The sequence below is a fragment of the Geotrypetes seraphini genome, chromosome 3, assembly GCF_902459505.1.
Source record: "Geotrypetes seraphini chromosome 3, aGeoSer1.1, whole genome shotgun sequence".
NCBI lineage: Eukaryota > Metazoa > Chordata > Amphibia > Gymnophiona > Dermophiidae > Geotrypetes > Geotrypetes seraphini.
This window is the reverse complement of record NC_047086.1, coordinates 300,216,972-300,232,599: the sequence shown is the minus strand read 5'-3', so window position 1 is coordinate 300,232,599 and position 15,628 is coordinate 300,216,972. Positions and strand designations below refer to the sequence as shown.

General features: G+C 41.6%; 1 protein-coding gene across 2 annotated transcripts in view; it reads left to right on the top strand.

Moving 5' to 3' along the window:
* Nucleotides 1-6,068: 6,068 nt before the first annotated feature.
* PLEK (pleckstrin) overlaps nucleotides 6,069-15,628 on the top strand; it is a 113,352-nt gene continuing 103,792 nt past the window's right edge. The window contains exon 1 of one of the 2 annotated variants that reach the window (XM_033939288.1): nucleotides 6,069-6,326. In XM_033939288.1, the coding sequence (XP_033795179.1) occupies nucleotides 6,279-6,326 (48 nt within the window). In that variant the 5' untranslated portion in view covers nucleotides 6,069-6,278. The remainder of the gene's footprint in view (nucleotides 6,327-15,628) is intronic. The other variant, XM_033939287.1, reaches the window with a different exon arrangement.

Sequence of the window (15,628 nt, the reverse complement as noted above, 5' to 3'; positions counted from 1 at the left end):
GTGATGAAAAAGCCTAACGTGGCTTCATAAAACGGGGGGAGGAGGAGGGGGGGGCGTTATGAAGCCACATTAGGGTTTTTTTTAAATTACAGGTCGCGGTGGTAAAAGCTCCAATGCTCATAGAATTCATATGAGCATCGGAGCTTTTAAAAACATAGAAAATGACAGCAGAAAAGGGCCATGGCCCACCAAGTCTGCCCACTCTAATGACACCCCCCCCTAATTTCTTCCATGAAGGGATGCCACATGCTTATCCCATTTTTTCTTAAAATCTGGCACGCTGCTGGCCTCGATTACCTGCAGTGGAAGATCATTCCTTTTTTTTTTTTTTTTAATTCAAGTTTATAACATTATTACATATACATAATAATAAAGTAAGGATAATACATAAATAAAATTAAGACATTATTACAACCAAAAGGCTATCACCAAATTCCTCTAGTCCTCATAACTGTGGGAGAGCAAATACTATATATCATAACAAAAGTCAAATAAACATGATCATATAGAGCAAACATATTAGTGTTTAGAAATTCAAACTCCAAATAATTAATTATGTGGTAGCAGAAGAAATACTAATAGATTCTTGATGTTGCAAAAATTGTTCTAACTGAGTTGAGTCCCAATAAACATAATCATTCTCCTTAAATTTAATCAAGCATTTACAGGGAAATTTTAAATAAAATGTGGCTCCTAAAGCCAACACCCTAGGTTTCAAAGCCAAAAAGGATTTTCTTCTCAATTGCGTTGCTTGGGCCACATCTGGAAAAATCAGTACATTATCTCCACAGAATTTAGTCTGCTTATTTTGAAAATAAGCTTTCATTATCAAGGATTTATCTATCTCTCTTGTACAAGTTATAAGGAGTGTAGATCTAGTTTGAATTATATCCTGTGAGTCTTCTAAAAAACCAGTTAAATCAAAATCAATTTGTTCCAACTGATCTATACCTGATTCTGTGGGAACTTTTTTCCTCTGTGGAATATAATACAAATTTGTCAAAGGCAAATTTTCTACGTCCGTCATCCCCAAAACTTCCTTAAAGTATTTCTTAACCAATATTTCTGGAGATAATAAATGAGTTTTGGGGAAATTAACTAGACGTAGATTTTTTGCTCTATGTAAGTTCTCCATTTTCTCAAATTTCATATGAGTGATATGAAAATCCTTAACCGCTGTTGAAGAAACTGCTTGTAATGTGACCACTTGAGACTCAGTTGTTCTAATCGATTTTTCCATAATTTTTAAATTTGAATCAACATTTGCAAACTTTTCAATCACCTCTTGCGAAAATTTTTCATTTTGTGTTGCCACAGATTTTAATAACCCCTCCATACGAGTGTTAATTTGCCAAAGATCTTTTAAAGTAACTTCCTGAGGTTCAGTCGGAGGCTCTCTGGCAAACAAAGCCTCATCTTGAAAAGATAAGGCTTTGGGCATCACCCCATAAACCAATGAAGGTGATCCCACCTGCCCAGGGAGTTCTTCCGACTGACTACTGGAGCCAGTCTTAGGCTCCAAGACATCAGGATTATTCGGTGGAGGGGGAGGAGTTCTACCTGGGGGGCTAAGAGATGCCCCTGATAGCGAATCCGCTCCTTGGCTGTGACCTAAGGCACTGGGTGGAATAAAGTGCCGATCTATGGGACCTAATAATATCGGTGTGGACACCTTTGCTTTACCTTTCCTTTTCCCCATAATAGTAAAAGTTTAATACATACAGTTCCTCCTGTTCCTCCCAGTGTCTCCAAGGGGCTCCCAAGGGGCAAATGTGCCCCTTAGGGCATGCCCCTTTGGCCACGCCCTGCGGCCACGCCCTGCGGCTGCGCGCCTCAGTCGCGGCGTCCTTTTAACCCCGGAGGAAGGACCCGCGTGACGTCAGTGCATCTGTCTCCGCGGGTGCCCAGTAGGAAACGACTCCCGACTCTCCAGCTTCAGAATAACATAGAAGCGCTGCAGTCCAGGGCACATACAAAGTCCACCAAAATGATAACACCAAAACAGTTTGCCTCTCCGGTCTCCTGCAGTCGCGGCGTCCTTTTAACCCCAGAGGAAGGACCCGCTGACGTCAGTGCGTCTGTCTCCGCGGGTGCCCGGTAGGAAACGACTCCTGACTCTCCAGCTTCAGAATAACATAGAAGCGCTGCAGTCCAGGGCACATACAAAGTCCACCAAGATGATAACACCAAAACAGTTTGCCTCTCCGGTCTCCTGCAGTCGCGGCATCCTTTTAACCCCGGAGGAAGGACCCGCGTGACGTCAGTGCGTCTGTCTCCGCGGGTGCCCGGTAGGAAACGACTCCCGACTCTCCAGCTTCAGAATAACATAGAAGCGCTGCAGTCCAGGGCACATACAAAGTCCACCAAGATGATAACACCAAAACAGTTTGCCTCTCCCAGATCATTCCAATGATCAACCTCCCTTTCGGTGAAGAAATACTTCCTGGTGTCGCTATGAAGTTTCCCACCCCTGATTTTCAACGGATGCTCTCTTGTGCCGTGGGTCCTTTAAGAAAAAAGATATCTTCTTCCACCTCGATACGGCCCGTGACATATTTGAACTAGAAAGTTGCACGGGGACAGAAATCCCACCCATCCCTGCTAGAATCCTCTCCGTCCCCACCCGTCCCCGCAAGGAATTATCTCCATCCCCACCCATCCCCATAAAAAGCAGCAATTACTTCTGACAGGATCATCAATTCCACAGTTTCTTTTGTGTTTTTGCTGCTGTTTTCCTTGTGGAATCTTTTTGGTGGAACCCTTTTTTTGTTTTCTGTTCAGGTAATTAACTTATAAACCCCCTCTTTTACTAAGGCTGACGTGTCCATTATATTATATGGACAAACCCTGCTTCCAAAGCCTTCCATCCCCATGGGAGTCCCATTGGCTAGAGGGGGGTCCCCGTGGGTGTCCCGTGGGCCATAGGGGAGTCCCCGTGGGAGTCCCGTGGGTTAGGGGGGATTCCCATGGGACCCGCGAGATTCCCGTGATCCCCGTTCCCATGCAGACCTCTAATTTGAACGTCTCAATCATGTCTCCCCTCTCTCTGCCCTCCTCGAGTGAGAATAGCTGCAACTTACCCAGCCGTTCTTCATACGGGAGATTCTTGAGTCCTGAGACCATCCTGATTGCCATTCGCTGTGGCCGGTGCTAAAAAGCACTACAATTTTGTAAAAGGGAGGGTGGTGGTGGTTTGTGATTGCATATTCCTTACTGGGCGAAGGTGTTTTCTGTGTTCTGTGTATACAAAAGACATGGTTCTCTGTTAGCACTGACTGTGCAGGATCAATCTGTACTAGTCTGGCTTGTTTAGTTTTACAATGGGTGTGTTGATGTTTTACTGCTCTCTGCAGTATGTAAGATGCTGCCTTTTCCTAGGTACACTCTTGTTGTGGATTGCTACTAAAAATCATGTTTTTCATATAGATGAAGGGGGTGTCAAAAATGATGGTGTGTCACATATGCTAGGTACACCACTGGTGGTGAGTGTAACTTAATGGCTTAATTAGCTGTTAATTGGACTTAACCGATTATTGACTATAATTGGTGCTAATTTGTATTTACTTAAGAACATAAGAATAGCATTACTGGGTCAGATCTAGCCCAGTATCTCATCTTCACAGTGGCCAATCCAGGTCACTAGTACTTGGCAAAACCCCAAATAGTAGCAACATTCCATGCTACCGATCCAAGGCAAGCAATGGCTTCCCCCCATGTCTGTTTCAATAACAGACTAAGGACTTTTCATCCAGGAACTTGTCCAAACCTTTTTTTAAAACCAGTTATGTTAACCTCTCTTATTGTATCCTCCGTCAATGCGTCCCAGAGCTTAACTATTCTCCGAGTGAGAAAATAGTTCCTCCTATTGGTTTTAAAATTATCGCCCTGTAACTTCATCAAGTGTCCTCTACTCTTAGTAATTTTTGATGGAGTAAAAAATCAATACACTGTACCCATTCTATACCACTCAAGATTTAGTAGACTTCAATCATATCTCCCCTCAACCATCTCTTTTCCAAGCTGCCGTAGTCAGTATTCTATAAGTTATGTGCTTAATGGACGATACTCAGAACTTAACACTGGTGCTAGACATGTAAATGTCATATTCCACCTAAGTGCATAGCATATGAATGCAAGAGGCAGTGTACAGATGGAACATAGGCAGGGCTCCCACTTACACATATAAGTTACAGAATATTGTAAGTTATGAGCACCCCTGCTGTATTTAGCACTCCCAATTATGCCAGCCCTATGGCTGGTGTAACAGTGGATTACACTAGTATTCTGTCACGGAACTTGGATGGTCTGATGCAGTTATAAAATGGGCTCCATAGTGCTAGGGTTACCAGATGTGCAGGAAAACCTGGACACGTCCTATTTTTAGAGGACTGTCTGGGTGCCCGGAGGGATTTCCAAAACACAGCAGTTTGTCCTGGTTTTGGAACATCCCGAGCTCGGGGCCGCGTCTGGAGGCCCTCTGCGCATGTGTAGACGTTGACATGATGACATCATATGCATGCGCGCATGTGTGTGATGTCATCGTGTTGACATCCGCACATGTGCAGAGGGCCTCCAGAACTCGGGAAAGGAGAGAGGAGGTTTGGCTGGGGGCGGAATGGGTGGAGCTGGAGGCGCAACAGGGTAGGACTGGGGGCAGAATCAGGCAGTGCCTTGGTTTGCAATAAACGAGCGTTGTCTTGCAAAACGAGCATGTCAAGTACGCACAATATACACGCATCACATTGCTGAGCGCATCACGCACAATTTACCTGCAGTTTGAGCGCAAACAACATACACGCACAACATACACGCCCAAAAACTGGTTCTTCTCCACAAACAGGTGTCTTAATGTAAGTGTTTGTCTTGCCTCTTAGTGCTTTGATTTTCCAATCTTGCCGCCCCACGATCTCGGCGACGTGCTCGGAGCTGGGCACTGGGATGAACTCATTGGTGTTAACGCTCTTTCTGCGGAGCAGCGAGGCCTGTTCTACTCCTCCACCACCACCGTTATAGGCCTGGGACAGCATGGCGACACCACCTACGGGTTCACCGCTTCTGCTCCACAAAGCAACGCCATGCTGACCTCTTGCGCCTTGAAGGCTGCAGCTGTACCGAGCCCAGCCCCGACGCAACGGCACCAGGGAGCCACCCAGGCTGCAACTCTTCTCCTCTTCTGGCGGCTCGGCATCCTTCTTCTATCTATTTTATACAGAACAGCATTTTGTATTAAAGTGTTTGGGTTGTAGAACGAATCATCTGAGTTTCCATTATTTCCTATGGGGAAATTCGCTTTGATATACGAGTGCTTTGGATTACAAGCATGCAACAACGAATTATGCTCGCAAACCAAGGTTTTACTGTATAGTGCAACATTGGGGGATTTGTTAGATCCTGGATAAGAGGTGTTTTACAAAATCTGAGGATGTACCTGCAGCAAAAGGAATTAAGGACTCCTTTTACTAAGCTGTGGTAGCGTTTTTAGCGCATGCTGCAGATTAGCACGTGCTAACCCCCTGCGCTATGCAGAAAAACTAACGCCAGCTCTATGGAGGCATTAGCATCTAGCTTGCGCTAAGCGTGTGCTAAAAACGCTACCGCAGCTTAGTAAAAGGAGCCCTACGAAATGACAACTCAGCACTCGGTATAGTTTAAATGGCAAACAGTGATAAATTCTGATGAGCGAAAAGTATCCACTTGTTTGAAAATCTCTTTAAAGATGCTCAAAATGAATATTTTTGGAGACAAAAACAAATATCATTTCCATTGACATGTGGTCAGAATGAACAAACCAAAACTGCAGACTTTGTACACGATGCAGGCAGACTTTATTGTGACAAGTAAATCTTTGATTAAAAACCTTTTACCAGGTAAGGGACCCTTACCTGGTAAAAGGTTTTTAATCAAAGATTTACTTGTCACAATAAAGTCTGCCTGCATCGTGTACAAAGTCTGCAGTTTTGGTTTGTTTGTTCTGGATTGTTTTTTACTGCAGACAGTTGGATCTTTGGTCTTTTCCTTTGGTTTGGTTTGTTGTTATGTGGTCAGAATGTACATTCTTTATTGCTTCTGTTCGGTAAACTGCCAGGAAGACAGTGTAGAACTCTGGATTTCCCTAATTTCAGCATCAGCCCTCAAATAGAGGAAGTGGGTTGGGCTACTTGCACGTGATTGACAGGTCAGGGGAAGCTCATGAAATGAAAAGAGAAGCAGATTAAAAGAGAAAGCTCCCGGGCTCTTGCTGTCAGATGGTAGCCACTGCCTAACAGAAAATAAGCAGCATGGAGCGTGAACCACAGAAGATAAGAGAGGGCTATCTTGTTAAAAAGGTGAGTGAGATGAGGCTGGACGCCTCTATGAGCACTACAGAGTTTACTCTTTAGATTTAGCAAGCTGTACTATCATGAGGAAACATTTTTATCATTTGTATTTTTTGTATTTTCTTATTTTTGCTCGACTCGTGTTCTTATAGGTCAGCTGGTGTATTTTAGTATGAAGTTTCATACACGACGGCATAAAAGAAATACACAATTTGTACCCAGTTTAATACGAGGGGCCGCTGAAAAGTTCTTAGCCCAGCCAACACAGTTGGGGCAGTCTTCACTTTTTTTTGTTCCGTGGGAAAAACACGGAACAAAAAAGTGGAAAATCGCTGCACTAACCCTCCCCCTTTCACAAAACTGTAGCGCAGTTTTTACGCCGTCCACGGCAGGAACTGCTCTGACACTCGTAGGAATTCTATGAGAACTGGCGCTGTTACTGCCGCGGCCGGCGCTATAAACTGTGCTACGGTTTTGTAAAAGGGGGGGTGGGGCAAGTGTGTTGCCCTTAATGGAGAATGCCCCAACTTTGTAGGTTGGGCAGAGAACTTTTCAGCGGCCCCCTCGTACAGCAATGAATAATGCTATCAATGGGGTCTGTATTGGGCAAAAATATATGGTACTGTTATGTTTTCCAGTTGTTGACAGGGTAAAAGGACTGTTTCTCTTCAAGAGATGTAAGACACTTGTGAAAATAGAAGACAAAATGCTCTTGAAAACTTACCTCCCCCCCTTTTACAAAACCGTAGTGTGGTTTTTAGCACTGGCTGGTTTTCGCCCTTGACTCAATCTGTAACAGTCTTTTGAATCTAACAGAATCTAAACCGCCCCCCCCCCCCTCACCTTTTCAAAACCATAGCTTGGATTTTAGCGCTGGCTGTGGCGGTAACAGCTCCAAAGCTTATACAATTCCTATGAGCTTCAGAGCTGTTACCGCCGCAGCCGGCGCTAAAAACCGAGCTATGGTTTTGTAACAGGGAGGGGGGGGAAGGGCGGTTTAGTTTCAAAAGACTGTTACAGACTGAGTCAAGGGCGAAAACATGATAAAAGAGCAAACGTGAAAGAATCAAATAACATTTGTGAGAAAAATTAATAGAAAATGTTTATTTCTTTGGGCTTTTTCTTGCTAGAGAATTTAATAACCTTCCTAGATGCAACTGTGAGAAGTGGTAGAAAGAGACAGGTTTTTTGTCATGTGCACCCTCCACTAGGCATAGCTGCTGCAAAGTGTTTTGCAAAATGAAAGCCATGTAATTTTGTCACAGGTTTTGTGTGACACATTCTTTGGTCATGAACTTGTACCTTGGAAACCACCTCACTGAAATAAGCAAAATAAATAGACTCTGCTCAGACCCACAAAACTGAGAAGTCTGTAGGATGGGAGGAAACTGGGGGTGTGAAATGATCAGCAAAAGCACTTCAGAATATAAATAGCAATCCCCAAATTCGAGCTTCATTGTAGTGCAGTATGCTTTTAACTTGGGCTCCTCCTTCTGTGGATGCTTTCTCTGTAAACGTGCTGATTTTACAATAGGAATTTTCAACCACTGTCCCCGGAGCTGGGGGTGAAAGAATCCTTAGACAAACTAAAACCAAGCTGAAACCAGAGCTAATAATAATAATCAGTTTATATACCGCAAGGCCGTAAAGTTCTCTGCGGTTTATAATAGTTAAAAAAAAACCAATAAAAGAAGTTGAATAGAACTAAAAAAGTTAAAAGCCAATAATTAGAGACACTAAAATGATCAAAATAGTGCATAATAAAATTTTTATGAATTAGCTGCCTAAATACTTCGAAAACAGATATGTTTTTAGATGTCTCCTAAATTCCCCATAAGTGTCAAAAGCTAAGATGAAAAGTTACTGACAGAGATAAACTAATATTACATTGAGCCGGAGACAAGTTTTGTTCATAATTCGTGCCATCTCACTTTAGTGGCGCTGATGGCCTGACACTACACTGAAGTACTGATGTCACCAAGATGTGACATCATCCATCTGTACAACCTTACCTAAATGAGGTGGCCGTGGTAGATTACATCCATACAAATGATGGACAATAAACCTCCTGTATAAAGTATACTATCCAAAATAAGGCTTCAAAAATAATTTGAACAAAAGAACTTAACACCTTTTTTTGGAGAGAACATATGAACTTAAGTGTTGCCATTCTGGAACAGATTGAAGGCCCATTTCCAGTCCTGCATGCTGAAAGCACTGTTTTTGAAGCTATTACTGTTGACCCCTGAAGAAGAAAGGAGACACCGGTGAAACGGGTCCCATATGGCTGGCACAAAGAAAGATAAGTGTGGCTGCAGTTTGGTTTGGGCTGGCATATGCAGTGGAAAAATGAACATAATTTTCATGTTTGAATATTAATAAGCCCTGTATTTTTTGAGTCGCCTGTTAAATGCACTGGAGAGGTTTTTTATGACCTATGACAGAAATTTACAACCTGCGTATGTTGATTACAAGTGTGATGATCAGTGCAGGTTTCTGCGATCGTTTTTCTTCTCCAAAAAAAAGGTTTGAAGTTCTTTTGTTCAAATTATTTTTTGAAGCCTTATTTTGGATAGTATACAAGAGGCCTATAGTCTCTTCTCTAAAAGTTCTGGGAATTACATTAGATCGTCATCTAACCATAGTGGAACATACTGATATACTTGTAAAGAAATGTTTTTTTTGCATTATAATAATAATAACTTTATTTTTCTATACCGCCACAATCTTACGACTTCTAGGCGGTTTGTACTGAAGAGAACTGGACAATCAACGAATTACAGAATACAAATAATAAAAGTACAACATGTTTCTCAATAATAATCAGTATAGAATTATTAATTTTAAAATGATTTCTATGTAGGAGATAAATCTGTCAAACAATGCAGTCTTAATTTCTTCCTGAAATGCGCCATAAGTCAACCTGGCTCCATTTATGTAATTGCCTAACCAAGACTGCTGTTTGCTTGCTTGAAACATGAAAGTTCTATCCAGAAAGGACCTGTATTTACAACCAGTGATCTTTAGATAGGCAAAAAGATTACAATTTCTGGTTATCCTAGTGGGGATGTATAGCACAAAATGAGGTAAGATATAGGTAGGGGCTATTCCCCAAACTGACTTAAAACAAATACAAGAGAACTTGAACATTATTCATGCCTCCATTGGTAACCAGTACAGCATTCTGTAATAGGGACTAACATGATCACTTTTCTTCAATCCAAATATTAAACGGACGGCCGTATTCTTCACTATTCTTAATTTCCTCACAGGTTTTTTTTTTAGGTATACCCAAGTAAATGATGTTACAGTAGATAGAATCAATGACTGAAATTACTGAAATTACGAACCATTAAAAAATATTTTGACCCAATTCCATTCAGATTACTAGTTCAGGCGCTAATCCTGTCCATAATCTATCTGGGATCCTATAAAACAATACTTGGAAGATTAAGATTAATTCAAAATACAGCAGTTCGCTTAATCTTTGGGCTGAGAAAACAAGAACATTTCAGCCCTTATTACCAGCAACTGCATTGGTTACCTGTTGAAGCTAGAATATTATTCAAATTTGCCTGCATTTGCTATAAACTGTTGTCTGGATTATCTCCATGTTACTTTATCTCTCATTTTGAATTGTTTAGACCGGTCAAGTTTACTCGTTGTACTAGCTTATTTATATTTCCAAATCCAAAAAAGTGCCGTTACAAGAAGTTCTTTGATAGGACTGTGGCCTTTCAAGTGGGTAAAGCTCAATCTTGGCTACATAAAAGACCTATTTGTTTAAGAAATTCTTATCTGTCTAAGTCAAGAACTATGCAATTAAATCTAAGTCTTTTGCTCATTGTATTTTTATTACTGATTGTCCAGTTCTTATTATCTGTAAATTGCCAAGAACTCTGGGTGTTGGTGGTATAGAAAATAAAGTTGTTATTATTATTAGATTACATGCCATATGAGTGCATAATTATAGAATTGCAGTTTGGCCTGTGGCTCCAGTTTACTTTATTCTAAAACCCCTCCCCCCCTTATAAAAAAAACTGTAGGAATTCTATGAGCATCAGAGCTGTCAATGCCGCAACCGGTGCTAAAAATCGCACTACGGTATTGTAAAAGGGGGGTAAATTTACACATGCGGAGAAACCTAATTGGGTGGAAGGCAGGGGGGAAGGTTTGTTTGACACAATCCCTGTACTCCCTTTTCCTTCATTCTATTCTATTCTTTTGTCCCCTCTATTCTGTCTTTTTTTTTACTCCTCCATGGTGCAGCCGCACCTCAAATAATATGTGCAATTCTGGTCAATGCTTCTCAAAAAAGCTATAGTGGAATTAGAAAAGGTACAGAGAAAAGTAATGAAAATGGTAAAAGGGATGAAACAGCTTCCTTATGAAGAAAGGCGGAAGCGACTAGGGCTCTTCAGCTTGGAGAAGAGACGGCTCAGGGGAGATGTGATAGAGGTCTATAAAATACTGAGTGGAGTGGACTGGGTAGATATGAATTGCTTGTTTACTCTGTCCAAAAATACTAGGACTAGGGGGCATGTGATGAAGCTACTAAGTAGTAGATTTTAAACAAATCAGAAAAAATATTGTTCATTCAACTTGTAATTAAACTCTGGAATTCGTTGGCAGAGAATGTGGTGAAAGCAGTTAGCTTAGCAGGGTTTAAATAAGGTTTGGATAATGTCCTAAAAGTCCATAATACATTATTAAGATGGACTTGGGGAAATCCACTACTTATTCCTAGGATAAGTAGCATAAAATCTGTTTTACTCTTTGGGATCTTGTCAGGTACTTGTGACCTGGGTTGGCCATTGTTAGAAATAGGATACTGGATTTGATGCATAGGCACCGGAAAGGAGGAGGGGGCACAGAGGCTGTTGCCTCACCAAAAATTTGATCCCTGGTGTTCCAGGGGAGTAGCGGGTAGGAGTGAGCTTTCCTGGGTGCAATGCCTGACAGGGGAGGGAGGGAGGTTGGGTGCAATGCCTGACAGGGGAGGGAGGGGGGCTGGGTGCAGAACCTGGCAGGGAGAGGCTTGGTGCTTTACGTAGATTAATTTTGTGGTTAACCATTATGTATTGTTAATAAGATTATATTGTGTGTATATATGAAAAATGAATGGAAAAATGGTATTACAATTATGGGGGTGGGGCCTGGGGCGGAGATTGGATGGGGTCTGGGGCGGAGCTTGCGGGCCCCCCAAACAAAAAAGTGTTCCGCTGCCTATGACTTGATGGACCTTCGATCTGTCCCAGAATGGCAACTGTGTTAGGTTCATATCTTCTCTCTTTTTCTTCCATCCCCCTTCTGCAGATCTGCAGCCTCAGAGCAGGGTCCACTCATCCGCCACAGTCCTGATACTGTATTCTGAGATTAGAGAACATCAACACACATCCCTTAGCCTTGCAGTTCCAGAACAGGGCTCACCAACATGAACACCCATCGGTCCTGCAACCCTAGGAGCCAAAAGCACTTGCACATGTTCCTGTTGCTGAAGCCCTATAGCAGGGAGACAAAAGCACATTCCTACAACCTTGCATCAGCAGCACAGCAGAGCAGAACATATCACTACTACCACTACTATTGTCTATCACATATATAGCGCTGAAAGGCATACACATTGATGTAATTTTGGACATTTAATAGATAATCCCTGCTCTGAAGAGCTTACAATCTAACTTGGACAGACAGATTTGACATATAGGGTTAGGGATGCAGAACCCAAGGTGAGAGGGGTCAAAAGCACTCTGAAAGAGGTGGACTTTTAACTGGGCCTTGAACACTGCCAAAGACGGAGCCCGCTGTAAGGATTCGGGCAGCTTGTTCCAAGCATACGGCACAGCAAGGTAGAAGGAATGGACTCTGGACTTAGAGTTGCATGTAGCTTAACTGTTAGGCTGAATGTGTTTCTTTTTCACCAATTTGGGCAATGTGTTTTAATTGTGACTTTAATATTTTGATCTTTTATACTGAACTACAAGACTTTCTGACCCTGGATGCAGGCAGAGATGCCAAAACATGGCCTGTCACCAAATGGTGAATAATTTTTAATATCTATATACACCAGAACAATCTTCAGTCCCACCACTCCACCACTATTCAAAGTTTTTAGGGTAAAGAATAACGTGGGATCTCATCATCAACCATAAATATATATACTTTTTTCATTTCATTTTATTTCACTCTTGTAATAAATACTTACATATTTTTTAAATAGCCATATTAGCACTTAAAATTTATAAATAGCTTTGCTTAAATATTCTATATAGCCACTTATCTTAGCAGCTGGCTTAGGCACGGGAGAACCATTAGTAAGTTGGATGATGGCGCCAGCCATGGTAAGGAAAAGGTGTGATAGTTTTGTCTAGAGTGTTATGATATATTTTATATAGGTGTAAACTGAATCTTGTGTTCTATTTTTGATTCGTAGGGAGACCCTTGATAAAGCACGCTGTGTGAAACATGTTGGGTCTGTTTCAGGATATCCATAATGAATATGCACGAGATTGATCTGCATATACCACCTCCATTGTGTGCAAATGTATTTCATGTATATTCATTGTGGATATCCTGAAAACCTGACTGGCAAGGGGGTAATCCAGGACGGGCTTAGGAAACACTGGTCTAGGTGACCTGTTATTACTTTCCACATGAATAGAAGAGGGGCATAAAAAGTAAATATTTGAAAGGAAAGGTAATGTTGGTCAATATTCAGAGTGGAAGTAGTCACGGAAAGGATTACTCTTTTGGTGACGTTTGCCTTGGAACATGACAGAGGCTTAATTTTTAGACTTTACTTCAGACATATGAATGATAAGTTCTTTGGCTCGGCAATTTGGATTTTCCTAGATATTGCTCAAGTGACACAGAAGAGATGAAAATAATTTCTGCCTTATAAACCCAGAGCTTTAGCCCTGGGTACATCCTTTATATTAAAAAAACTAAAAAACAAACTGCAGACTCCTATGTACCAGATGCAGGCAATGTTTATTATACCAAATATTTTATGCAGTTGAAAATACCACCTTATAACAAACCAAGGGACCTGACACGGTCCGTGTTTCGGAAAACACTCCTTCCTCAGAGGTCCATGGTTGCTAAGGTATAAAGTAAACCGCAATAAAAGGTATAAAACAGCCGTCTGTATGGTATCCTTCTCCACTTAGAGTGTGTGACGTAAAACTAGTAAAACAAAAGCATCCTTTATATTGAAATTTCCAGCTAAATACTGTGTTTCACTTCAAGGGAAAAATTTTCTATTTTTCGAACCAAAGCAATTGTTAGAATTTATTTTGGTCAAGGAAGGGTGGGGGGAGTGGTGATTGGTTCGATAGCTCTTCCTGCAGTTTAAAGTACAGGCTATTGGGGGTTTTATATCATTGTCTCCCGGGCTGTTCATTCCTTTATATTTTTATTCTAATACTTGGATCCCTATTTCTTAATTTTGTGGACTAAATAATGTATTATTATTTCTTCTCCTTATATTACTGCTGTAAGTGGTGTTAGGTTTATTAATTTCTTTATTCTTATTGCAAATCTGTACTCAAGTATTAATGTGCTTGTTTAAAAATTTTGAAAAATCTAATAAATAAAGAATTTAAAAAATATATTTATATATTCAGAGTGTTTCAGAAGACAAACAAGTTAGCTGGATGGGCCCCACAGAAAATATTCAGGCCACACCGGATCCAGAATACATTCTGTTTATGGGCTCATCTGTCTCTGGCTACCCACAGTTTTGTGCAGAATTAATACACTTCCTCGAAGCATTTGCAGCCACAACGCTCCTATTAATCTTTAATGGTTGGAAAAATGTCATGTAAATGTTTCCTCCCCTACTACCCCTCCCCCCCCCGGAAAATCTTGAGAGTCAGACTATTTCCTTCTAAGGAAATATATCTGCAAAGAAGTTTACTTTGAGGGCCATTTTTCTCCATGTTGGATACTGAAAACCAGTTTTGTCAGAGCTTTCCTACTTCAAAAACAATTCACACACTACTCAAAATGCCTACTTCCCTCTACTCTATAATACATCCTTCTGATAATTACTGTCAAGAATATGCAATTTTTGTGCCTACTCTGCATTCACACCCTATCATTCCTGCGCAAAGGACACCAAGAGCTTGATTCACTAGTTTCAAGTTTTCAAGTTTATTGGTTTTTAATATCCCGATCATAAAACAAATATCTGACCGGTTAACAATGAAATTTAAATAGGAAAGAAAGAAATATTTAATGGTGTTTTAGAGAGATTAGTATGAAAAATAAAAACATATAAAACGTATGGACAAACCTGACAGTGAGGATGAGTGGGGAGGAAGGGAAAAGTTACATAATCTTAGAAGAAATGAGATAGAGGGAAGGGATATAACACAAGGGACGGGGGTGCATGGAATAAGAGATATGCGCTGAAGAAAAAAATTAGATATGTAAAATAGATCTAAGAGTAGACAAAGAAAAGATTAGGATTTGTTATAGGCATCTTTAAATAGATAGGTTTTAAGATTAGTCTTAAATTTTGGTAATTGGATTTGTACTAGGAGTTGTACTCCACTCTGGCCCAGGTTCCATAAAAGGTGTCTAAAGTTAAGCACCTAAATCAGCATGCCTAGCCAATTTACCGTATATATTTGAATATAAGTCGATCCAAGTATAAGATGAGGTACCCCTTTTCACCCCAAAAGGAGGAAAAATGGTTGACTCAAATATAAGACCGGGGAGGGGGGCAGGATTTGATATTCATGTGCCCTGCCAGGATATGTGCCATGCCACCACCTTCCTCTCTCCCTCCCTTGCCAGGCTCTGTACTCAGCCCCCCTCACTCCATGTCAGGCTGTGCACCTAGCCACCCTCCCTGCCCTGCACCCTGTCCTCCCTCTCTCCCGATGTCCTGCAGGCCTCCATCGGGCCTGCCATATGACATGGTAGGACGGAACAGGAGGGATCCCTCCTGTCTTCTGTCCTGGCGGACTCTGCCAATTTTTATTTTTTTTTTACCTCCCACTGCCTCCCCCTGCATACCTTTTTGAATCCCTGGTGGTCCAGTAGTATACCGGGCATGAGCGACCATTCCTTGTTCCTTCCCGGCACTGAGCCACTCGCTGAATGGCTGCTGTGAGTTCTCACAAGTCCCGTGAGAACTTGGGGCAGCCATTCAGCGAGCAGCTCAGCGCTGGGCAGGAGTGAGGAAAGGTTGCCCATGCCCGGTACACAAGAACTCGAGGTGGCCATTCAGGGAGGAACTCGGCACGGAAAGCTCGCTCCTGCCCATTACACTGCTGGACAACCAGGGATTCAAAAAGGTATGC